The sequence below is a fragment of the Balaenoptera acutorostrata genome, chromosome 2, assembly GCF_949987535.1.
Source record: "Balaenoptera acutorostrata chromosome 2, mBalAcu1.1, whole genome shotgun sequence".
In the NCBI taxonomy this organism is placed as follows: Eukaryota; Metazoa; Chordata; class Mammalia; order Artiodactyla; family Balaenopteridae; genus Balaenoptera; species Balaenoptera acutorostrata.
In genome coordinates this window covers 183,372,229-183,396,617 of record NC_080065.1, presented here as the reverse complement: position 1 = coordinate 183,396,617, position 24,389 = coordinate 183,372,229, and the positions used below count along the sequence as shown (strand labels likewise).

Below are 24,389 nucleotides of genomic sequence, written 5' to 3'. Positions count from 1 at the left end.
GAAAGTGGATTCATGATTGCCAGGGGCTGGGGAGGGGGATGGGGAGTGACTGCTAATGGGGATGGGGCTTCTTTGGGGGATGATGGAATGTTCTGGAATTAAATATTGGTGATGGTTACACAACGCTGTGAAAATACCAAAAACCACTTAGTCATACACTTTGAAATAGAGTGGTGAATTTTATATTATGTGTATATTAGCACCATAATAATAATGAAAAAGATTTGTCTCCAAAGGTCTCCAGAAGAATTAAGTTAGAAAAGTATATCTAAGCACCTTGAAAACACAGTTGAGAAATCAAAGTTGTTATAATGTCAACTGAAGAAAAGGAGGAATCAAAGTCGTATAAACAGCCCATCTGTAACCAAGAGTGTAGAAAATGAGAAAACTGGAAGGAAACACAGAGTATTAACAGTGGTTGACTTTGTTTCCCTTCTTCCATTCTTCTGAAACTTCCAAGATTTTTGTAATTGGAAAAACCCAATGCATTAAAAAAATTTTTTATTGTGTTAAAATAGACATAAAATTCACCATTGTAACCATTTTTAAGTGCACAGTTCAGGGGCATTAAGTACCTTCACATTGTTGGGCAACCATCCCCACCATCATCTCCAGAACTTTCCCATCTCCCCAAACTGAAGCTCTGTCCCCATGAAACACTGACTCCCCACCCCCTCCCCCAGCCCCTGGCCCCCACCATCTACTTCCTGTCTCTGTGGATTTGACTCCTCTAGGGACCTGCTATGAGTGGAATCAGACAGTATTTGTCCTTTTGTGCCTGGTTTCTCTCACTGAGCATCATGTCCTCAAGGTTCATCTACGTTATTTGTAGCAGGTGTCAGAATCTCTTTCCTTTTTAAGGCTGAGTACTATTCCACTGTATGGATGGACTACATTTGTTTATCATCTGTTAATGGATACTTGGCTTTTGGCTTTTTCCCACATTTTGGCTGCTGTGAATCATGCTGCGGTGAACATGGGTGTGCAAATATCTGCTTCCCAGTACACTTATTTTTCAGAACTTGGGCAGATATAAACAGGGTGATACCCACCCACACACACCCCTTACCCCAGGCGGCCCTCTCCACCTTAAGGAGAAACATGGGTCCTCTGGCTTGTCCACTCAGCAGAGCCTTAATCCGCTTACCTGAAACATCTTCTCATTCCGGAAGCCAAACTAACGGGTGACCAGGGAGAAGATGGAGCCAACATTTCCCCAAACAAGCCTCGGACTGGCTGAGCCTTGGAGATGCTCCCTCTGCCACCGAGTGCAACTTATTTGGACCAGGAGACGCAGTGCATTTTCGTGGCTCTCTGTGTTATTGGTGACTTTGCAGGTGGGGTTGGCAGATCTGCACTTTCATGTGTGTCTCTCCTGGACTGACTGCCAGGTCTGGCTCCAGCCCTGCCCACACGGCCCCGCGTCATCCCTCCTACACTCACCACCGTCTCCTAGCAACCAGGCTGGCCCACCGGCATCCTGAAGCCTGAGGTCCTGCGTCGCTGTCTTGGGCTGCTTGTCCCCGCTCAGCGGTCCGAATTCTCAAGTGCCTGGTCCCGCGTCTCCCCGCCAGCTGCCAGCCTGCTCTGGGGTCCTCTGCCCGGTGGGGAGAGGGCTGGAAAGATGAGAAGCAACCGCTCTTCAGGCCTGCAGCGAGCACCATAGCCCAGGTGTCCCATCCATCTGGACCGAGTACATCGCTAACCAGCTGTCTGATTTTGTGGCTGCATTGCCTAAACTCGGTGTTCTGGAGTTGCTGGTGGGTGGTGGTGGGGGGTGTGTGTGCAGATTTAACTCTCTGTCAACTGGATTGGTCTTACACCACCTGAGGGAGATCACATCCGTCTTCCCTAGGAGGCAGGGATAGGATGGTGTGCAGTGGGTCGTGAGATTTCCCGGAGCTGCTACTGCCAGGATGTGAGGATGTGAGGAAGGTTCATGGTAGCGGGACAGGGGCTTTCCACAAAAGTGCAGCGGTGATGGCCACCCCTGAATGTCAACCCGTTCTCCCTTCCCTTCATCCTCTCGCCACCGCCTTAGCCAAAGGCTCTCAGCCTGATCGGTACAGCAATCTCCTGGGATGACACCGAAACAAACGGTGTCTTCTTATCTGCTAGGAGGTGAATCCCTCCAACACAGACACCCATCCTTGAGGGTCAGAGCATGGTTTCAAGCATTAACATATTTACTGAACTTGGTCTATTCTAGACCTGGGGTGCCATGGTGAGTAAGGCAGATACACTTGCTGCCCGCAGACAGTTCACAGCGTGGGAGCAAGGCAGATAACAAATGATTTTAATCAGTGGCATGTGGCATAAAGGAAATGAATAGGGTTATGTGACAGGTTGAGGTGGTCAAGGAGGCCTCTCTGAGACCCAAAGGAAGAGAGGAGCAGCTGGCCATACAGGCCAGGGGAAGAGCTTAACAGGCAGTGGGAAAAGCACATGCAAAGGCCCTGGGGTAGGAAGAAGTTTGGCTGGTTCCCTGAGGACCAGCAGAGACTAGTAGGTCTGAAGTGGAGTTACTGAGGCAGAGGGTGGCAGTTGGGTTCTTTGGGGGGGCTTTGTCGGGATTTGGGGTTTTATCTTGAGTGTAATCCTGAGTTTTATCCTGAGGCCCCAGCTGCTGGAGGGTTGAAGCTGCAGAGTGCCAGAAGCTGTGAATGGAGAGCAAAGGAAGTGGGACCAACAGGACTTCCAGATGGCTCGGCCCAGAGCACAAAGGAACCCAGAAGGACTCCTCGGTGGTGGTGGTGGTCAGCCTGGGCAGCTGGGTGAATAGCAGAGCTGTCAACAGAGATGCAGATGGAGAGGGTGTGTGCGGGTGAAGCTCCCCGGTGTGAGGTGGAGAATGTCCCCCGTGCCCGGTCTGCGGCTGTAGCCGAAGGGCTGCTCTGCCTTCACTCGTGCTGTTGGGGTGCTGCTCCCTCAGGAAGGGCCCAGAAGCAGAGGAGAGCGGCCTGCCCTTCCGGGGAGGTCGGAGTGGTCAGGCACCAGCTGGCTGCTTCCTGTTTCCCGTAGATAATGTGTCTGGTAGAACCAGGCTAAGCTTTGCCTGCACGGCGGGCCGACACTCCCTTGGCCCAGCTCTGAGAAGGAGGTCCTGGCCATCTCCCTGCCCTGGTCTGTGCCCATGGGCATGTGCCACTTCTGCTACAGGCCACTGCAACCTCACCCGCCTCCTCCCCTCTCTGCCCTCCAACCTGCGCTCTCCCTGTCTGGACCCCCGCCGCCCCCTGAGGTTTGCAATGAGGATTTGGGGAAACTGCAGGGGAACTCTTGGTAAGGGGCCTGCAGGCAGAGAGCCACCCCTCCCAACTCAGCTTGGCTGCCCCCTCCTCCAGGAAGCCTTCCGGGTCCCTGACCCTCCCGCTGATGGTCCCGCTGTGTATCTCCTGGACCAGGCCAGGGTGGGTTCCTTGAGTGGCTGTGGGATGTGTGTGAGATGAGTGCTTCTTGGGCTGGATCCCCGGGATTGGGGGTGGGGTCTGCAGAGCCTGGCTCCTCTGCATTCCCAGGGGACCTCAGTGTGGAGATGGCCTGAGAGGCCCACACCTGGACAGCACCAGCCCCTTGGACCTCCTCCCCATCCACACTCCCAGCCTCAGAGCCTCGGGGAGAAGTTCTGGCTGGTCAGGGCCCCTGCCTGGGGCCCTGAGAGGCTGCGGGAGCCCAGCAGGGTACTGCACCCCGAGGAAGGACTGCGCGGTCCACACCAAGAGACAGGCATATCTCATTTATTCCCCACCCCCCAAACTTCCAGGTAGTTCTATGAAGACATTAGATGTGAAGTCACACACAGGCTGTCCCTTAAACACAGAAATGAGCTGGAAACAATCAAGTGACCAGAAAAGATCGTGTCAGCCCAAAGATGGACTTATCTCCTTCAGCGCCACGGGGCAGCCAGGCAAGAGAGGCTGTCGCAAAGAGGGAAGTTTGGACGGATCGGGGCGGGAGCTGGGCAAGGGTGCCCTCATGTCCACCAGTGCCAGGAGGCGCCTGATTCTGTGCCCCGCACCAGGCAGAGCCCCCAGACTCCGCTTTCAAGGGGTGGGCCCTGGACCCACATTGGCTGCACCTATGCGAGGAGGATGGGAGAAAGACAAGGCAAACCCAGCCCCGAATGAGGCGTACAGAGCTGCTCCTCGTAGTGCAGAAGGCACGGAGTGGCACGGGGTGCAGTGCCGTGGGGGTCACAGATGTTCCGGGGGTCAGGGGCGTGCCCAGCCTGCATCCTCACCACCCTTCGGCTCTGTGGCCCTCCCATGGCGGGCTGGGGGACAAGCCCAGCTCAGGCCCTGCAGACCTCTGGCCGCGGGGCCATCTCCAGGCTGGGGAGCTGGAGGGGCCAGCGTGTTTGGAGCAGACTGGGCTTGGGGACTGAGGACCCCGGCCTGGGCACACTCTCAGGCTTGGCCACCACCCCAGATCCTCCCGACCTGCCTTCCGGGGCCAGGCTTCCTGATGTGGGACCCTCAGTGGGCTTGCCCGTGAGATTTCAAATCCACGCACGGCTGGTGTCCTCACGAAGCCATTTAAAAACCCACACCCTTAGTAGGCTACAGGGTGAGTTTAAAGCTAGCAAGAAATGCCAGGGTTTAAAATTGTGCTGCACCTTCTCGCCCGGGTGAGGGCAGGCCTTGGGGCGCTGTGCCCCAACCACCGCAGCTCAAATTGCCAGATGAAGAGATTTTGCTAATGATTTAAGCACAAGTGTCTTTAAAGAAATCTACGGAACATTACTGCAAAGGAAAACAGGACTGCCCAGCATCAGGGGTGAAGCAGCCATTCGGTGGGGCGTCAGGTCCCGTTGGGGAGGCGAGGCCGCTCACACGGGCCCCTCTCCGCCCCACCAGCCCGCTTCCTCTGGCCGGCGCCCTCCTCGGCCTCGGCCTCGCTCACCTCCCGTGGCCTCTTCCGGAAGCGCACCCCAGGCCTGCTTTTAGGGGGCGGCAGAGGGTCGATGCCCAGGATCTTGTGGATCTGCCGGAACGCCAACATGCGCAGGGCGTGCTGGGGACAGACGACCCGTCAGAACCCTCCTGCCCGCGGCCTGCCGGCCCGCCTCTCATGGCCCCGTGCGGACTCGGGGGCTTGCTGGGCATCCTCAACACCCTTCTAGCAACTGCAGAGCTCACGTCACCCTTGGGCGTGAAGAACTGTACTGGGAGTTGCTTGTGCCAGCTGGTGGTGAGTACTGTGCCAGAAAGCCCCTCAGAATTTCAGCTCTTTCTCTCCTTGCTACAGGGACCTTAGATCCTGCTTCTCCGGGTTCGGCTCTGATCAAGAGCAATTTGACTCTTTCCACTGAAGGCCATTCATAAATGTCAGGCCCAGTGCAATTTCTGTACTGCTGGGAGACTTGCTTATAAATAAAAATTTGCAAACAAAAGGGAAGCCACAGATGGGGTCTCTGCTTTGGGGCCTGAAGCTGTTTAGGCCCAGCTGGAGGCCTTGGCTGGGTGTTTGCAGACCACAGGGCAGGGCTGGGGAGGACAGTACCGGCCAAGGAGGCCCCAAGTCTGCGCCTCATCACGGGAGTAGCTTTGGTTCTGGGCCAGGCTGGCCCTGCCCCCGGAAGCAGTCCTGTCACCCACAAGCCACCTGTCTCTGTAAGGGAGGGGGTGGGAAGGGGAGTCCCAGACCATTTCCTGGGACGCAGCGCAGATGTGATTGGCGGCTGGGAACTGGGCTGCCCGCAGCCAGGTCGAGCTGGCCCGAGTTGGGGAGCCCCGTGGGCTGGCCTCCTACCTGGGCACTGGCCGTGATGTCCTCCCGCTCCTGGAGGGTCATGGACCCGAGGGCATCCATCTGGTCTCTCTCACAGGGATCCTGGAGCCCCGGCCCATCTTTGAGAGGGGAGGTGGGAGTGGCAGAGAAGGAGAGTGCACCCTATGAAGGCTGCCACTGCGGCTCTGCAGTGCTGGGGGGTCTGCGCCTGGCCCCCTCGTGCCCACGGGCCACACTGGGCCTCTCCCCTGCCAGTCCTCCCTCCAGCCCCACACGCGTTCAGCAGACCTCCGCACCGCCTGCGTGTGTGTGTGTGCACACGTGGGCGAGCGTGTAGTTACAGAAAAGGCTCACACCACGGGTCAGTGTATCATCCTCTTCTTCCACTTAAAACGCTATCGCCCCGTGTCACTGAAATGACTGGAAAACACCGTTTTGCATCTAACATGTCACGCGGGCCGCACGCGTGCTCTCCTCCTTCTGCTACCGTGAAGGGCATCGTGGTGAACATCTCTGTACACAGCCCATCATGGAATCCCTGTTGTCTCCTTCGGAAATGTCCCCCGGGCTGTCCCTGGCTCCCCAGAGAGGGTGGGTGTGCCATCAGAGGAGCGTGAGAGAAGGCACGGACCCCTCCCCTCCAGCCTCCACCCCGCCTCTGCTTCCGGCTGGTCCACACCTCCGCGCGGCTCCCTTGAGTGGTGACATGTGTGTGCACGTCTGTGTCTGCTGTCCTGCCTGTGCTGGACGTGGTTCTCGAGTGTTCCTAAGAGGCTCCTCTGTGCTCCCCCGTCCCCCCGCCCCCACCACGGCCCTTGGTCTCCGCCACGTGCTCCAGGGTCTGGGCTCCCGGCTGACGGGGACTGACCTGTCAGGAGTGTCCCCGAGGCCACGCACTCCAGGACTCGTCTCATGGCGTCCCCGGGGCTCAGGGGCCCCTTCGTGCTGCTGAGAGCCTTCTCCACCAGCAGCTCCATGGCCTGGGCCGGGTCGGGGCAGAGAAGGAGACCCGGGCCTTTGAGGACGGCGCAGCTGTGCAGCCTCGGCCAGGTCTCCAGGGGCCCGGGGACGTGAGGCTCCCCTCCCAGCTCTTCCCCTCACGCCCACCCACCCCTGAACTTCTACAAGGAGGGGGTCACCGGGGCCTTGTCACCCTGGTGTGGCCATGGGTGGGTTTCTTCCCTCTCTCGCCTAGTTTCAACATCAGCAAAATCCCATAGACGGTAACATTGCAAACCAGTGTCATGAGGGTTAAAAGAAACTCATTCTCCATGACCCGAGGTTCAGACAGTGAGGGCCATGAGGGTCACAAGGACTTGGGGACTCACGCAGGCGTGTCCCCACCTCCAAGGAGCCACCTGCCCGGGTTCCAGGGCAGGGCCGGAGCTGTGACCGTCATGGGGGTTGCGTCTATACTTACAGGGAAACGGGCTCCGGGGAACGCGGGGCCCTCCCAGCGTCTGAGTGAACCCCTCTCGTCACTCGGCACAGGGCCACCGCTGTGCCATCCACCAGGGGTGGTGCCGAGAGTGGGCGTCTCCCCGGTCCACGGGCAGGAAGCCGAGGGCCGGGTGGGCACCAGAGCCCTCATGAGCAAGGCCAAGGGTAGCCTGGGCTCAGGTGGGAAGGGTCCAAGAACCCGCCTGTGGGCGTGGGAGCCGACAAACTGGCAGCAGAAGGCTGCACGTAAGATGCACGCGTCCCCCCAAGTTCAGGGCACTCGGCCGCCTTCCCAAGGATAATGTCGAAGGTGAAAGGCTTAAAAACCTACACATCTGCGCTCGCTGGGGGATCAGTGGGTGTGTGACGGGAGAGGGACACTCGGAGACAGACCTGCCGAGGGGCGCACAGACGAGATGAGATCCTGAAAGACGGGGCAGGGGGGCCCACGGAGGGCAGGAGCTAGGGGTCTCACAACATGCCAGCTTGGGGATTTGGGGGACAGGGGGCCTTCGCATCCTCTCTCCCAAGAAGGGCTCGGGGCCTGCTGACCGGGGGTGTCAGGGCCGCAGGGGACCTCCCCTTCAGAGGAGGTGGGTCTGCACCAGGCTGCCTGCCCTCACGGGGGCCTCTGCACTGACACCTACAGGTCTAGGCAAACACCCCACCTCTTGCTGGGGCGCCCTTGTATTTGCATGCTTCCTGATTCTGCCCGCAAGGTTGTAGGTTTCAGATAATGCAGTCAAATGAGACTGTGTCTGTAGCAAGCCTCACCCTGGGGCCAGGGGACCCCGATATGCCCCACCGCGATCCACCTCTCCTGGCGCTCAGACGGACACCAGCCCTTTGTTGGGAAGCTGAGCGCTGAACCAGGAAATGAGGCTCAGCCTCCCAGGGCTGTGGTCTGTCAGGGGTTGGGGGCTTCCTAAAGCAGGGCCAGCCCCCTGGCACTGCCTTACCCAGTCTGGCAGGGCCCCCCAGGTGGGCACGCGCTGGCAGAGGTCCCGAAGGACCCTGATGACGATCACACAAGGCTGCAGGCCGCTGGCTCTCGCCTTCGGGGAAAGAAGCACATGGTTAGCTCCAGGGAGCTGTAAGCACGTGGCCAAGGGGGGGACGTGCACCAGGCCGAGGGAACAAGTGCTGATCCAGGGGCAGCGAGCCCAGCTGGGGGTCCTGTCCTGGCAGTGAGGGACTCCGGGAGGCATGGGCCAGCTGGCCTCACGGCGGGCGACCGGAAGCAAACTCCACTCCCAAACGGCCCAGGGCTGAGCCCTAGTGCCGGCTGTCACGCCCCCCACCCCCAGAGTGGTGGTCACTCCTTTCAAGTTCCCGACCCAATCAGCCAGGATGTAACCTCCATCAGGTTAGCGCTGGGCGTGGACACATGGGTCGAGCAGCCGGCCAAGGAGCCGCCCCACCCACGTCTGTCCCTCATTTGTACTGGGGGCCCGCTCTGGGCCCGACCCCTGACCTGGAACCACTTGGCGTGGCGGAGGGCAGCCAGCGACTGGAGGCACTTCTCTGAGCTCAGGACATCTCCCGGGTCAGGCGGAGGCATCTCTGTTCCTTCTAGAAGAGAAGGGCACATGGGCCAGGCGCCCCTCTCCCTGCTCCCGCTGCCCGGGCCACGTGGCCGGGCCCTCAGGTTCCCAGGCCTCTTTGCATTTATCCAGAAGACACATGGTTCCGCTCACTGGCCCGTTCTCTGGGACGCTGCAAGGACCACAGACATCCTCTCCACGAAGATCCCATCTCCTCTGGGTTCTGCGCTCTCACGAGGAAAGAGCTCCACGCTTGTCACTCGGTGCCATCAGCGCTGACTCCCTTGGTTAGCAAATCACGGTTCAGATGGAAAACTATGAAGCTGGATTTCCAGAAACTTCCGCATGCATAATTAAGAGGGAGACAGCGGGTCAGGTTTGAGCACACGCCATCACAGGTGACCAGGGCTCTGTGTCTGGGGGAAATTCCGGCCTGTTTTTGATTCCGTCTTCTTCTTGCTTCAGGAAAATTCTTCTCCCCTTATTCTGCGAGGTTCTGGTGTTTTAGGTCACAGGAGGGAGCAGAGGTTTCTCTTTCGCCCATAAACCCCCCAACCCCCAGGCCTGGGTCTGCTCCTCTGGGGCTGAGAGCAAGCAACAGAGGAAGCTGAAAGCTCCCCTCCCCGCAGCAGCCAGCAGGGCGGGGACATCGCAGCTCTTGGGGGCCCGGGGCTCCCTCGGAGGAGTTTCCGGTTCTCTAGCCCCCTCCAGTCCACCTCTTTCCGAGGCCTCGGACCTTGAACCCTTTCCGACATTCCCAATCCCCCCCTCGGAGCAAGCCGGAGCAGGGCCTCCACCTGGAACTGAAGGGCATCACTTTTTCTTCCCACTGTATTTATTTTCAGATGACACTCTTTATGACAACTGGTAACGGCTTTCCACTTACGGTTCAAAGGCTCTCCTCTTTAAAAATTTAAGAGTCAAAAAGAAATTGATTCAGAGGAAAGCATCAGTGGTTCGTGGCCCTCAGATCTGACAATAATGAAGGGGGTCCAAGAAAGACTGGAGTTTGGGAAACAGTCTCCAGGGCTGTTCCAGGAGGTTCCGTGGCTGGATGAGACTCGGGTGCATCCCCATCGGCTTGGCCTGCACGCTCCCTGTTGGCTGCCCTCTGGCCTCGCCCCGCACCCCCTCCCACTGGCTCAGGCAATGTGCATCTGTCTCAGGTCCCCGGGCCCCTGCCTTGCTGGGGGACGCAGGACAGCTGGTCTCCTCTGGGCGGGGAGCAGGTGCCCGCACGGCCAGGAGGGATGGGAGGAAGTGCTCCCCACGCACGTGCCCCACAGCTGGGTACTGAGCCACTTGACACTCCGCCCCAGCTCTCTACCTCCCTTCCTCTGCAGCCCCAAGGCCCAGCTCTTATCTCACCGGGACATCCGGGCTGACGGAAGTTCCGGAAACTGGCCGTGGCAACCCCCACCCCCCCGCACCTCCTGCCCAGAGCAGAGGCGGATGCTGCCCTAGGCCACCGGGTGTGTGGAGAGGAGGGCTAGACGGAAGGGCCCTGCCGCACCTCGGTCTGCAGAGGGGTCCTGCCGCATCAGGGGCGAGGTGATGGACACAGTGACCTGTATCCTGGGCTCCTCGCAGGAGGAGATGATGATGTTGGCTTCAGGGTCAGAGGAGACCTCGTACTTGTCCTCTGTCACCATCTACGAGGTGCAAATACAACACAAGGCCTCATTACTCCAGCTGACAGGCAGGATGTGGTCGTGTACCAGGCCCCATGCCGGGTGTTCTGGAACCTCCTAGGGACACAGACACAGCCCCAGTCTCCGGAAGTGCACACGCAGAAATGCATATAGACAGCAGACCCAGCATCAAGGTGCCTTCATATGTAAAAACACCCAAAGCTCAATAACAAGATCAGCAACCCAACGGCAAAACCGGCAAGTGGGGACTTCCCTGGTGGTCCAGTGGTAAAGAATCTGCCTTCCAGTGCAGGGGACTCGGGTTCAATCCCTGGTCGGGGAACTAAGATCTCACATGCCGCGGGCCACAACTACTGAGCTTGCGCGCCTCAACTGGAGAGCGCACGTGCCCTGGAGCCTGCCTGCCACAACTAGTGAAGAGAAAACCCGCATGCCACAACTAGAGAGAAGCCCGCGTGCCGCAACAAAGATCCCACATGCCTCAATGAAGATACCGTGTGCCGCAACTAAGACCTGACGCAGCCAAAAAAAATAAATAATACAAATAAATAAAAAAATAAATCTTAAAAAAAAAACCTGGCACGTGATAGATAGTTTGCAGAAAGAGAAACCAAAGTGACCCTTTCTACACAATGACAAAAAAAGACTCCCACGGCAAGGGAGAATCACGTTAAAACTAGAATGGGCTGCCATCGTCAGCTGTAGGAAGGACAAAACTCAGAGTCTGAGGAGGCGCTGGGCTGGCAAATCCATGCGTCTCTAAACTGCTGGTGGAGGCTGACCTAGCCACACTCAGCAGAAGCCTCCAGGCTCATGCCTCTGACCCAGCGACTCTGCCCCGGGACGCGCTCCCACGTGTGTGGAGCAGTGTGTGTACAAGGTTCTTCACCTGCTGCAGTCTCACTGGTAACACAGAACACTGGACACAACCTAAACGTCCAACTACATGGAAGGACCCAGCTAGTTATGGACAAGTGGCAACGGGATACTCTTCGGCCACAAAAAAGAATGAAGCTCCCTAAGTACGAATATGGAATGTGACCCAAGAGATGCTATTCAGTGAAAAATGCAAAATCCTTCAGTTGGTCCAGCAGGCTACTGCTTGGGTAATGAGGGCAGAACGATGGTTTCTCAGGACACTGGACAGGGGCTGCCTCCAGGCAAGATCTGAGGCCCCTCGGCTCCGTGACCCACCCCATGCCTGCCCAGGGTTCAGCCCTGCCCCAGCACACACGTCCTTAGGACCCCGCCTGCCCGGCTGCATCACTGGGGGATACCCTGAGGGTCAGCCCCCCTGCAAGCAGAGCCTCCAGACAAGCCCCGCCCTCTCGGCGGATCTCCTTCCCCTCCATTTACACCCTCTCCGGCTTGTCACTCTTAGGGGCACAGGGAGAAGGGACCCCTTGCACACAGTCATCAGAACTCTGACTGCCGTCCCCGGTTACCAGCCTCCCGGGGAGACTGCACAATGAAGGCGGGCTTGGTGCAGTGACCCGGTGCCTGCATAGAAAAGCTTTACTGTGTCCCTCATCTTGCTTTGGGGTCCCCCGAGACACTCGGCCAGGTAACGGCTAGGAGGGTCTGTCTACATGGCTGGGAGTGGGGGGCACTGCCAGCTCTCCCGTGGCCTTAGCCATCTTCCCCATGGCCTCATCCATCTTCATGGGGCTTAGGGATTTGTCTTAGCCACCGGACTGCAAGGTTCTGGAGGACAGGGCTTGCATCTGAGCCATCTTTGCAACCCCTATGGTATTGAGCAGAAAACTGTCATGTCATGGGTGTTCAGGAAACGAGTGATTAAATTGGTGAAGTCGGAGCATGTCACTTCCCTGCTTAAAACCCTCCAGTCTCCCCATTTCCCTGAGGAGGCAATCTTACCTCCCCACGTGGCCTTCAGGCCCAGCTCGATCTAGGCCCCTGTCCATTCGGGCACGCATCTCCCTGGGCCTCCTGCCTCTTGGCCTCTGCAGGTGCAGGTCTTTCTATGTGGAACACTGCCCACCCCCACATCTTTCAAGGCCTCTCCTCATCCTCTCAGCTCTCACCTCACCTGTTCCATCTTCTGTCAGGACACACACCTCCCACGGTCCTGTCTGAAGTGGCCCCCACTCTCCCCAGGTGCTCGCTACTTGACATCAGGTTTTAATTTCTCTACAGAAGATAAACTGGACGTTAGCTTGCTCTGTGTTTGTTTATTGTGTCTCCTGACCAGACTGGGAGCCCCGGAGGTGAGCCTGGGTCTACCCGGCCCCCAGTGCTCCCTACACGAGTCGGAGGAACGATGCTGAATTGTCTCGGGAAGGGCAGCAGACACATCAGGAAGAAGAAACTGCCCTGGGAATTGAGTATTTTAATGGAAGATGATCAATTTAAATCATGACATGATTTCACTCTTCTCCCGGTTACCATCTCGCTTGAGAAAAGCTCTATGACAGGGACTTCCCTGGTGGCGCAGTGGTTAAGAATCTGCCTGCCAGTGCAGGGGACACGGGTTCAACCCCGGTCTGGGAAGATCCCACATGCTGTGGAGCAACTAAGCCCGTGCGCCACAATTACTGAGCCTGAGCTCTAGAGCCCGTGAGCCACAACTACTGAGCCCGCATGCCACAACTACTGAAGCCCACGTGCCGAGAGCCCATGCTCCACAACAAGAGAAGCCATCGCAACGAGAAGCCCACGCACCGCAACGAAGAGTAGCCCCCGCTCGCCGCAACTAGAGAAAGCCCATGAGCAGCAACGAGGACCCAACTCAGCCAAAAATAAATAAATAAATAAATAGATTTAGTAAAAAAAAAAAAAAAGCTCTATGACAACAACAGGAACTGCTCCGGAGGAGAAAGTCCGGCCGACCCCCAGCCCTGCGCCTCTCTAGTCTCATGAGCCTGAGTGTCTGCCCTGTGGATTTCGTCCCGTCTGTGCTCCGTGCCGACTGGCTGGGCTCTGCTGTGGATGTGATGGAAGTAACCGTCCTCAGTGGCCGGACGTTTAGACTGTTTCCAAGCTCTACCCTGAACCCCCTTTGTAAAGGAACCCTCAAGTTCCACCACTCTCTCCTTGCGCCTGTTTCTAAAAACAAACCGGTTTGTGTCGAAGCCGCGTAGAAGCCACGCAATGCGTGGCCGGGCGCCTCACCGGGAGCTGGAGGGGCAGCTGCTCCGTGACTCTGCGCAGCAGGGCGCGGGTGGGCTTCTGGGAGCAGAGCAGGATCAGCTGCACGGCCCTGTCTCCCCGCAGGAGGAGGCCCTTCGCCAGGAGGCCGACCCGCATCACGCCTTTCAGGATCCGAGCAGAGGGGCCTGGGCGGCTGCCGAGACAAACCCGCAAACGCGTGGGCAGAGGGTGGGGAGGAAGGGTCCCCGCTCCTGCACGCGGGGCCGCTTCCTCATCTGTAAAACGGGAGCACGGCCCTTGCCAGGGGGCACCTGATCAAAGAGCCACGAGGAGACAGATCTGGGAGAAGCGCTTGGAACCGCCGCTAGGAAGCTGTGCTGCTCAGCAGGGCTGGCGGCCGTCACCGTTTCCTAATAAACTGCATTCTGGAAGAGGCCACCCGCGGCCACCCCCAGCGGCGCCCTGGTCCTCAGCTAGCAGGGCCCCCTCATCAGTCCCTGGCTTCGTGCTGCTGAGCCGCCTCTGCGGCCACTTCGCCCCCAGCTGGACTCCCCCGAGGCCGCCGGCCAGGTGCTCCCTGCCTCCCCCCGAGTCGTGTCCCCACCTGCACCGCACCGGCCTGGTCACTTTCCGCAGGTGACTGCCACCACCAAGTCCGCCCGGCAGCCACCCTCCCAGTGCCGCCCCTCTGCAGGCTGGGGACACCCGAGCTTCTTCCCGGGGCCCGAGGCCCCCAGCCTGACCCCTGGGCCGCCTCGCCACCGCCCTCTCCTTCCACTCCCTCCCCACGAGGCTCATCCCACCCGGACCGCTGCCTGGGGTGCCCTCACGTGGCGGCCCTCCCCACGGCTGTCACAACACAAATGTCCGCCCCTTGGCTCTCGAAGCTGCCGCCTGCTCCCGCCACTCCCTGATCCCCACTTTGTTGTTTTCTTTGTGACACTTCTCAGGATACGAGATAACCTAATTCTGTAATGCATTTGTGTATTTCTCTGTGGTCTGTCTCGGGACCACAAGTGCTGGAGCCCGGGATGGTCCGAGGGGACCTGGCCGCACCTGGGATGTCTACAGGACCAGGACCATATCCTTCAGGGGAAGACAAAGCAGAGAGGCGGGGAACCTGCAGATAAAGAGACTGACAGGTTGTCAATCAATTTGGACCCTGATTCAACAACAACTGCAAAACAAAAAAAACCCCTAAACAAAAAGACCACGTTATGCTATCCAAAAAGACAACTGGAAATTTCAGCACTGACTGGATATTTGATGGGGTTGAAGAATTATTGTTCATTTTTTTCAAGTATGATAATGGTGTTCTGGTTTTGTTAAATGAAAAAGAGTCTTGTTTAGAGACACGTACTCCACCCTCGGGCTGATGCCTGATATCGTGTCTGATAGGGTTTCCTTTAACCGCAGCGGTCTGTCGAGGAGTGGGGTGAGTAGAGAGCAAGTGAGTCATCCCTGGTTTAGGGATGGTCACTTGGGCCTTGTCACCTTTTGTGTGTGTTAGAGAATTTCCATAATAAAATAGAAAAAAAAAACCCCAACACTTACACACTCTTTGCGATAGTTAAGTAAATAATGGAACATCCACGACTTCCCTGGCGGTCCAGTGGTTAAGACTTTGCGCTTCCATTGCAGGGGGCGCCGGTTCAATCCCTGGTCGGGGAACTAATATCCCACATGCCACAGGGCTACTGAGCCCACGCACCACAACTAGAGAGTCCTCGCACCACAACTAATGAGCCTGCACACCACGACTAGAGAGAAGCCCGCACACGGCAACGAAGAGCCCGAAAGATCCCGCATGCCTCAACCAAGACCCCGTATACCTCAACTAAGACCCAACGCAGCCATAAATAAATAAATAAATAAAACATTTTCAAACAAACAAACAACAAAAAAAACAAAACATGAGCACGGGGAGAAAACGGGAGCAAAACTGCAAAGCACTAAGTGAGGGGCCTTTTCCTTCAGAAGACATCGGGGTGGAGGTTAAGGGAGGGCCCCCCTTTCTGCCCGAGGGGCCGCGCCTGCTTCCCCTTCCAGGCCGTGAGGAAGGCTCACTGTCCCGGGGAGGCAGCTGCGTTCACGCTGAGGGGCGAGTGCATTTCGTTATGACACCTGGTGACCCACGAGTGGCTCTCACGTTCTTGTCGGGGAGCAAACACTGTGGCAGGAAGAAGCTACTGATTGGAATCAGCCAGACACAGAAGGACAGATGCTGCATGATTTCACTGGCGTGAAACGTCCAGAACAGGCCAAGCCGTGGAGACAGGGAGTGGAAAGGTGGGTGCCAGGGGCGGGGGCAGCGAGCGGCCTGGGGAATTTCACGGGACGGATTTCTGTTTTGGATCATGAAAAAGTTCTGGAAATGGACAGCGGTGATGGTTGCACAACGTTGTGAATGTACTTAGTGCTGCCGTACTGTACACGAAAAAATGGTCACGATGGCAAATTTCATGTTATGAGTATTTTACCACCAAAAAAAAAAAAAAAACCTTAAAAAAGTAAATGATGGCGTTCCCTGGTGGTCCAGTGGTTAGGACTCCGTGCTCTCACTGCTGAGGGCCCGGGTTCAATCCCTGGTCGGGGGACTAAGATCCCACAAGCTGTGTGGTGTGCCCAGAAAAAAAAAGTAAATGGAAAAGAAGCCACCCAGAGAGAAGGGACTTGGAAAAGCTAACTCCCTCTCATGATTCACTACAAGGCATCGGGACTTTCCATCTTGCGACACTCCCGGCATCGGGAAAGATGATTCATGGGGACGCTCAGCGGCACCTCCTGCTCCAGGAGAATCACACTTATCTCCGCGTTACGGGTGAGGAAACAGAGGGGCTAATCCTCTGTGAACTACATTTCTACACGCACCTTCGACAGGAAAAGTAACTTCTGGTGTTAGAACAATGGTTCTCACCGGTTGGGCCTACCACTCCCTTTGAGCCTCGGGGCTCCGGCTCTGAGCCTCTCTTGGGGAGTTTTCTGGAAAGCCCTGGGCGTCCAAGGGCTCGAAGCCACCCGGCAATGGAGACGCCTCTGTCACCCCGGGCCCCCGGACAGGAGGGCGATGCCCATTACCTGCACTCCCCGCCCTCTGGCTCTGGGCGCGCGGAATCCTCCTCGGCCATTGTGTCGGACACCAGCTTGAGGGCACGCTCTGAGTGGGAGACGGCCTTCTGGACGGCCAGGAGCTCCTCCTCTGTGGGGTAGATGGCAGCGTGCTTGCACATGACATGCCGGTCGTCGCTGGACTCCGGCCGCCTCATGGGCTTCGGGGAAAGGCACACGTGTCACGTCACGGGCAGGCTGAGAGGCCCCGGTGACCCGGGGGACGTGGGGGGCCCGAAGTCAGGCTGGCTTTGACAGGCAAGCGGTGGCCGGAGAGCCAGGCAGAGGAATGACAGGGTCCACAGGGGAGGTGGACCAGTGAGGACCCCAGGGCCCCGATGGCTGTGGGGAGCTTGGGCCGACTGGGGGTCCAGTGGGCTCCCTGGGCAACGTTCTCGAACTTCCGAGCCAGAGGCCCCGAGGCAGCTGGTGACCCCCTCTGTCAGCAGGGTGCAATCCACAGTCCCCATCCGACCCAGCCCGGCCCCCTCGGACGGACAGACACCCACAGGCTCCCGAGGGATGTGACCACTGGGGCCTCAGGAAGCTTTAAGGGATCACTGTGGCTGGAGGTGAGGCCCTCAGCCCCCTCCAGTTCCCAGCCCCTGGGGCATTCGGACATCAAGACGAGACCACCACCCACCAGAGGCTTGGCTGTGGACAGCCCCGGCCTGCTCCCGAGGGGAGGTGGATGCTGGTCGGCCGGCGAGCGTCCCGAGCGCGCCTCCGGCGCCTGTGGCTCCTCTTCCAGCCGCCTCTTGCACAAGCCATAGCGCCTGCTGGGGTGGCAGGGACGAGGAGCCGTAAGCAGTGGCGGGACCCTGGGCCGGTCACGCGGGAGACCGTGGGGAGCCCCAGAAGCGGCTCCTCGTGCCGCCTGGTCCGGCCTGGGCTGAGCGCGGCTGGCGGGCAGAGGGCCCTGAGGCCCCGCACCTCATCTCGTCGTGCCGGCGCCGCAGCTCCCCCAGACGCTGCTTGCTCAGCTGCCGCTGCTTCCTCAGCCTCTCCTCCAGGAGCTTCCGAACCCTCGTGCTGGGCTTGTCCGCAATCGGAAGATCGGGGTTCACTTTTTTCTGGGAAGATCGGGGACCTTCGGTCAGACGAGAATGCTGGGGGTGTCACCTCCCGTCAGGTTTATTTTTTATTTTTTAATTTTTTTTTATTGTTTGGCCACGCCCCACGGCATGCGGAATCTTAGTTCCCCGACCAGGGATCGAACCCGCGCCCCCTGCAGTGGAAGCGCGGAGTCTTACCCGCTGGACCGCCAGGGAAGTCCCTCCTGCCAGGTTTAGACAACAGTGAGTTTCAATCCCCAAAGGGTCAACACTCCTCGTCCCCAAAGGCCATGGCAGGAAAGGGAACCACAGCGGGGAACAAAACTATGACTGACTTGCAGAGCGGCAGACGTGACATCCGCCACTGCGCAAGCCAACCATCCGCACATCTGCCAGAGGAGCCAGAGGGAGAAGGCGCCGCAACACGGAGGAGCAACCGCGGTCAGTGGTCACGCATGTTGACGGAGGACTGAACGGAAATGCTCGTCCCGATCAGAGTAACTCAGGGAAACTCCGTTTGTGTGGGATCCAGCTCTATATATTCTAAATAGCATTGCTAATTGGCTCACTGGGCTTTGTCCCTTTAGTACTTAATTTCATCACTCAAAGAGTGTAGTGTTGTCGAAGGATTGGTCACTGGTGGAAACAACACAAGTGGGCTTCAGCGGGTGAAACAAACACAATGTGTCCCTCCACACACGGGAGCATCACTCAGCCATGAAAAGGGGTGAAGCCCTGACACTCGCTACAACGTGGATGGACCCTGAGAACGCGATGCTCAGTGAGAGAAGCCAGATGCAGAAGGACACACGGTGTGTGATTCCGTTGATGGGAAACGTCCAGAACAGGCAAGTCCACAGAGACGGAGAGTGGGTTCCTGGTTGTCAGGGCCTGGGGTAGGGGTAGGGGGTGGCTGCCAATGGGAACGGGGCTCCTGACGGACTGTTCTAGAACTAGATGGAGCTGCTGGTTGCACACTCTGTGAATGTAGTAAAAGCCACTTTACATGGGTGAGCTGCGTGGTGTGTGAATGATATCTCAACAAGGCTGCTGAAAAGAGAGGAAATATCCAGAAGCCATTGTTTGTCACGAGGAGAGTCACAGTGTGTGCTGTGCACAAGTGTACACGGGGCCCGACAGTCAAGTGTGTCTAAACACACGTGTGCACGCATGCCCCGGCAAACCCGTGACAAGGAGGCCTCGTGAAAGCAGCCGAGGGTCCCTCTGGCTGAGCCCGGGTGCTGAAGGGCCCAGGGGCTCTGACTCATGTGGGCAAAAGGTGTGTTTTGAGACGAGAGCCAAGGTGTCAAGAGCACAGACGCTCACCCCCAGCCAGGCCCACCAGACGCCCCCTGCAGGCACACCTTATACTGCAGCCGGTGCCGCCGCCCCCTCACGTGCATGTCCCGGGCGTTGGGGTCATTGAAGCTGCACTCGCACAGCTTGCAGTGGAACCGGATCACTCTGCCCTCCTCGTTGCACACCTGAGACACAAGGCACAGCTGAGCGCCGCCCACGGCCCCCACGCGGCGGGTCTGGGCTCCAGCAGGGCGCCTCCATCCCCCAGGGCCGTCCAGGCCGGGCGCTGGCTCCCTGTCTGCCCAGCGGTTTATGCTTTCAGAGGAGTGGCTCTTCACCGGCGCGCCCTCCCAGGCCCGGCTCCCGTCTGCCACCACCGTCCCATCCTCCCTTCCCCTGTCCCCCCATCCCGGGGCTGCTACCAGCCTGGCAGGAAGCCTGCCTGGTGTGGCTATTTTGCAGGGGACCAAACAGAAGGTGCTGAGTTGGGTGAAGAAAAGCACGAACACGAGCACGGAAGAAACGCCCACATGCATGGCCCGGGAGGCACCCGGGAGGCACCCGGGAGGCACCCAGGAGGCTGGAACTGTGGGCCCGGGGCGAGGGGCTCAGAACCTGAGCTCCACAAAGCCCCGGGCGTGCAGGTGGTGCTGTGTGGGGCGCACGCTGGCTGCTGTGCCCAAGGATCACGTGCCCGTGGGTTTCCAGGACACAGATCCCTCCTGCCGCCTTCCTTGCCGCAGGAAGAGGGGCTGCCCAGCGGCAGGAAACGCCTCCGCCTGTCTCGGGCCTTCCTTCTAAGATCTGAAGCCCAGCACCCGGGCCTTCCAGTGAGATCCAAAGGATGCTGGCTCACTGAGGTCTGCCTGGGGTGGGTGTGCAAGTCTCAGGGGGAGAACTGGGACGAGGCCTCGAGGCCTGGCCTCCGCAAGGTCCTTCTCCACAGGAGCCTGGGGCGGAGCAGGGTGAGCCGATGGCCGGACGCCTAGCACTTACCTCCTCCACGTAGCCTGGGCCCACCGGCTGTGCGTCACAGCACCTTCCAGAAGCTTCCGCAGAGCCTCCTTGGGGGGGCGGTTCTCCGGGCCGCTCTGATCTGGAGTGTGCCGGTTTCCCCTGGGGGGGTCTGCTGTCTGCTGTCGGCAGCGCAGGAGGCCCTGGAAGGAAGAATCGCGTGACTTATAATCTGCTCCAGCCGGCGACCAGGGTCGGCTTCTGGTCCGCCAGCATGAAGGGTACAACTCGATGCCACCGGGTCTCCTGCTGCCCCCCTCCCCCTTCCGTGACGTCAGCCAGTGGGATCCACAGTCCCGCGAGACCTCTTCCCACCAGCCTGGGTCACGACTGGGAGAGCGAGGCCCTCACGGCGTTCGGTGCCAAGGTGGACGGGTCCACAGGGAGGCCCAGGTCGTAGGCCCCTCTCTGAGGACAACCGCCACTGCTGCACAAAGTCTGCAGCCCTTAGTTAACCGACAGTGGAACATCAGGCAGACCAGGGTTTACTGAGCCTCAGAAGGGAGACATTTCTTTGTCACCAAAACCGCTTTATGATTTGATCTTCAACATCACATGACGGTTCAAATCTCAGGCCTGCTGAGGCTCAAAATAAAATAGGCCCCGCCTCCCATACGAAGCGTGGTGGTGGAGAGCAGAGACTGGGTTGGAATCCCACCTCCACCGCTCACCGGGTGGTCCAGAGCCAGGTGCTTTTCCTCACCTCCCCTGGGTTCTTCCATCTGTAAAGTGGGACTAATGACAAACCTAGAGCCGTGGAGGGTGAATCAGACACGTGGAGTGAGTGCCTGACATGTAAGCCTATTTACCCCTGAAAATCAGGGCATGTCCCTTGGCAGCCGTGACTGCCCAGGGGTCATAGCAGGTGCCGGTGACACACGCTTGAGGGAAGGCAGGGCTGGAGGTGGGGCTGCGAGGAACCTGCCTGGATTTCCTGGGGCCCACCTCACTTATCAGAGCGCCCAGTGTGAAGGGGGCTGCTTCCAGCACGTGGAAGGTGGCAGCCCAGGGGATTCTCCAGGCCTAGGGCCGGCTTCCCGAGTGTGGCTAGCATGCGGCTCAGTCCCAAGCTCCACGGGAAGAAATGGAAGCTGCACTGGTTCTGCCCACGCTTCCCCAGGCTGGGCCAAAGGCGGCAGAAGGCACCCCGCTGGCAGGGATCTGGCAGAGAACCACCCCCTTCATAGGTCCTGCCTCCCCAGAAGTGATGGCTGCACGTACACCGTTGACCGGACCATCCCGTCTCTGAGGCTCGAGCTCGTTGAGGCAGGGCAGGGGCTGTGAAATGCAGAGACACGTACCCACGTGCGAGGCCTTCGAGGCGGCCGGTCTCCTGGCTGGCGCTGGCCTGCTTGGGGCACACATGCTGGGGCTGGCAGGGACCGCGGGGGGGCTCTCTGCGGTGAGGGGGGTGGAGGCCGGCTGGCTGGTGCTGGTGGCCTGGGCCGAGTTCGCTGGCGCCGGGTCCGTGCTGGGAATGGGCTTCCCCAATTTGGTGTGCAGCTTGAAGACCTGGAACAGACCCAGCCCCCTGTCAGGGCCACTCAGGCCTGGCCAACCTTCCTCAGGGGTGGGAAGAGCACCTCACCGGGCATGGGGGAACTGGCAGCCTGTGGAAGTGAGGGCGGTGGTCCATCCCGTCCCCGGGGACACTGCCCCTTCCCCTGCTCCCACTTAAATGCCTTGGGAAGGGCCTTCCTGAGCTGTCTCCTGCTTCTAGGCCCCCACTACTCCTGCACATGGGGGACCTATAATACTCTGACACCCCTGCTGGCTTACACAGACCCCATTCCTCCAAACTCCACCGCCTGCGCTGAGAAGCACGGCTGTTTTCTGCATGCCAAGCACCAGCCCGGTGCCAGCCCCAGGTAGAGACACAGTGTGTGCAGACCGCCTGCTAAGATGCACACGTGTACACGTCCACGACACAGATCCATGTTCGGTATACGTGGGTGTACACGTCCATAGACACACCTCCACATTCTGCAGGAACTCATATACACGTCCAGGGACACAGATCCACCTAGGATACAGTCACCCCCCTGTCCTCGGCATGCCCCCCACCCCCGACAAAGGCACTTAATTGCAAAAGTTCCAGTTGGAAAGGACTGTTCCACCACCCCCAGAGTCTGCACTGATGACCGTCTCAGACACATTCTCAGCTCTAAGTCTCTGACACTCACGACTCAAACCTGCCCCCCACCCCGGGGCTGGCTGCAGGGCCTCCTGACCCCAGAATGAGTCCCAGCCTGCGAGCTGTGACACCCGCAGCCCACCCCGCCTGGGCCCAGCGCTCCCGCCTGCACCCCTGCTACCACCAGGCCGGCGCGTCCCCTTCTCCACGCCTCACTGCTCCCTCCTTGGTGGGTTTTGTGGGTTCACGCAGGCATTCGAGAGCCTGTCCCAGCTGGGCTGGGGAACAAGGCCCTTGACGAGCAGGGGGAGAAGACAGATCCTCAGGCAGGGGCTCGGGGCGGCCCAGCCTGCAGCGGGGGCTGGAAGGGGGCTGCCAAGGGCAGGGTGTGAGCAAAGGCCCGGGGGCAGGAGGGAGCATGGCCGGTGAGCTGGGGCAGCTGGAGGGGTTCTGTGGACGGGGCAGCCATGGGACAGGGGCCTTCCTAACCCTCTCGCTCTAAACCGCGCGGTGCAGCTCAAAGCAGGCGTCCAGCCAGGAATTCCCCCTCCTCCTGTCCTCAGCGCACACCCAAAAGGTGAGCAGCACCTTGCAGGTTTGTGATGCCATTTGGGGAAGGTTTGCTGATTTCCAAAAAGCACCTCTGGACCATAGAAAGAGGGCACAGGGAGAGGGGCCCTACCTTCTCTCGGGTGGAGGAGCCCATTCATTTCCTCATAAGATGACATACTACAGGCATTTTTAAGCCCACAGGAAAACGTTGATATTAAAATAGTAATAAATATGACAAATGCTGATATTAAATAATTTAGTATCAATGAAAACTTTGATATTAAAATATTAAACCTTACTACTTTGATTTTTAATATATAAGGACCCCGAATGGAATATACCGTTTGATCTCATCAACATACAAACTCTGGTTCATATATACATGCAGACACACCCAAGGCCAAGAACAGTTTCCTCTGGGGTCTGGGTACGAGCTGCCCTGCTCCATGCTTCTGTCCAGGGGCAGGTGGGACTTTTATAACCGGGAGAAGGGGTTTGGCTTCTGAGGAAGGAGGACGCGTGGGCCTGCAGGGAAAGCTACTTCTCGTGGGTGGCTGCCCACCCCCCGTGTCATCGGACGCCCCTCTGGGTCTCGAGTGGGCCGGGGCCTGTGAGGGGCTCCTACCTTCTGGTGCTTGGAGCCCCGGATGTGGGCAGCATAGGCCTCCGCCCCGGTGCAGGACACGGCACACAGGTCGCAGCGCAGCTGCGCCTGCACCCCTCGTGGGCTGCCGTTGGGCTGGATGCCCATATTCTGAGCCGCCTCTTTCTTTTTGTGCTTCTGCCCTTCCAGGTGTTCGCGGTAGGTCTGCCGGCAGAGAGCGAGGGCGGCCTGAGGGGGCTGTGTGCCCACCTGGCACCGCGCCTTCCCCGTTGCTGCAGTTCACGGGAGGCCTGATGTCCCCACCCCTCTGTTCACGGGCCTCCTTTTAAAGCCCAGTCAACAGATAGAAGACTCAGAAGCTCGGACGGAAAGACATAAGGTTTCCTTCTCTTTTGTTTTTTCTAAAAATCAATGAGTTTCTTAAGCAAGCATCCTCAAAAGAGCACACATTTAGTTTCAGGGGCTGCTTGAAAGAATATTCTGGCTTTTCAGAATCTGACCTCAGAAGCCAAGCAAGGATGCGTGCTACCGGAACGACGCGGGACACACTTCACTGTTAGAACACTGCTCCCAAACCGCGGGGTCCACCTGGGGGAGGTGGCCGCGAGGCACAGACCCACGCTTCCCGCACCGTGTGCCCGAGATGTCTGACAGTGTCTGGCACACGACTGAGCTCTCACGGGGCAGCCCTGACTTGTCTCTGGGAAGCCTTAAGACGAGGCAAAGTGGGCCTGCTAATCCAATGCCCTCTAACCATGCCAAGAGTCAACATTCCGCGGAATAGAAATGCCTCTGGAAAATACCAAAGGCACTGGTGACGTCGGCTGGCTCTGGGGGCAGGGACAGGAGTGGGAAGGGTGCTCTCGGAATGTAGAAATCTGTGGGGGTTTTTTTTTGGCTGTGCCTCGTGGCATGTGGGATCTTAGTTCCCTGACCAGGGATTGAACCCACGCCCTCTGCAATGGAAGCGCAGAGTCTTAACCACTGGACGGCCAGGGAAGTTCCAGGAATCTGTGTTTTTACCTAAGCCACAGAACACACACACACACACACACACACACACACACACGCGTGCACACGGACATGACATAAAAGCCTGTGGGACGGAGACAAGCCTGGAAGGATATACACCAAGGCGCCAACAGC

At 58.5% G+C, this 24,389-nt stretch overlaps 1 protein-coding gene across 1 annotated transcript in view; it reads right to left on the bottom strand.

The window, feature by feature from the left end:
* Positions 1–3,757: 3,757 nt before the first annotated feature.
* LOC102997356 (zinc finger RNA-binding protein 2) overlaps positions 3,758–24,389 on the bottom strand; it is a 22,641-nt gene continuing 2,009 nt past the window's right edge. The window contains exons 2-16 of the mRNA XM_057540307.1: positions 23,265–23,447; positions 21,255–21,465; positions 19,936–20,096; positions 19,005–19,124; positions 17,519–17,658; positions 17,229–17,364; positions 16,556–16,746; positions 13,499–13,670; positions 10,228–10,366; positions 8,645–8,742; positions 8,130–8,225; positions 6,599–6,710; positions 5,752–5,849; positions 4,903–5,013; positions 3,758–4,078 (exon numbers count right to left, since the gene is read on the bottom strand). Coding sequence (XP_057396290.1) covers positions 3,974–4,078; positions 4,903–5,013; positions 5,752–5,849; positions 6,599–6,710; positions 8,130–8,225; positions 8,645–8,742; positions 10,228–10,366; positions 13,499–13,670; positions 16,556–16,746; positions 17,229–17,364; positions 17,519–17,658; positions 19,005–19,124; positions 19,936–20,096; positions 21,255–21,465; positions 23,265–23,447 — 2,073 coding nt within the window. The 3' untranslated portion in view covers positions 3,758–3,973. The remainder of the gene's footprint in view (positions 4,079–4,902; positions 5,014–5,751; positions 5,850–6,598; positions 6,711–8,129; positions 8,226–8,644; positions 8,743–10,227; positions 10,367–13,498; positions 13,671–16,555; positions 16,747–17,228; positions 17,365–17,518; positions 17,659–19,004; positions 19,125–19,935; positions 20,097–21,254; positions 21,466–23,264; positions 23,448–24,389) is intronic.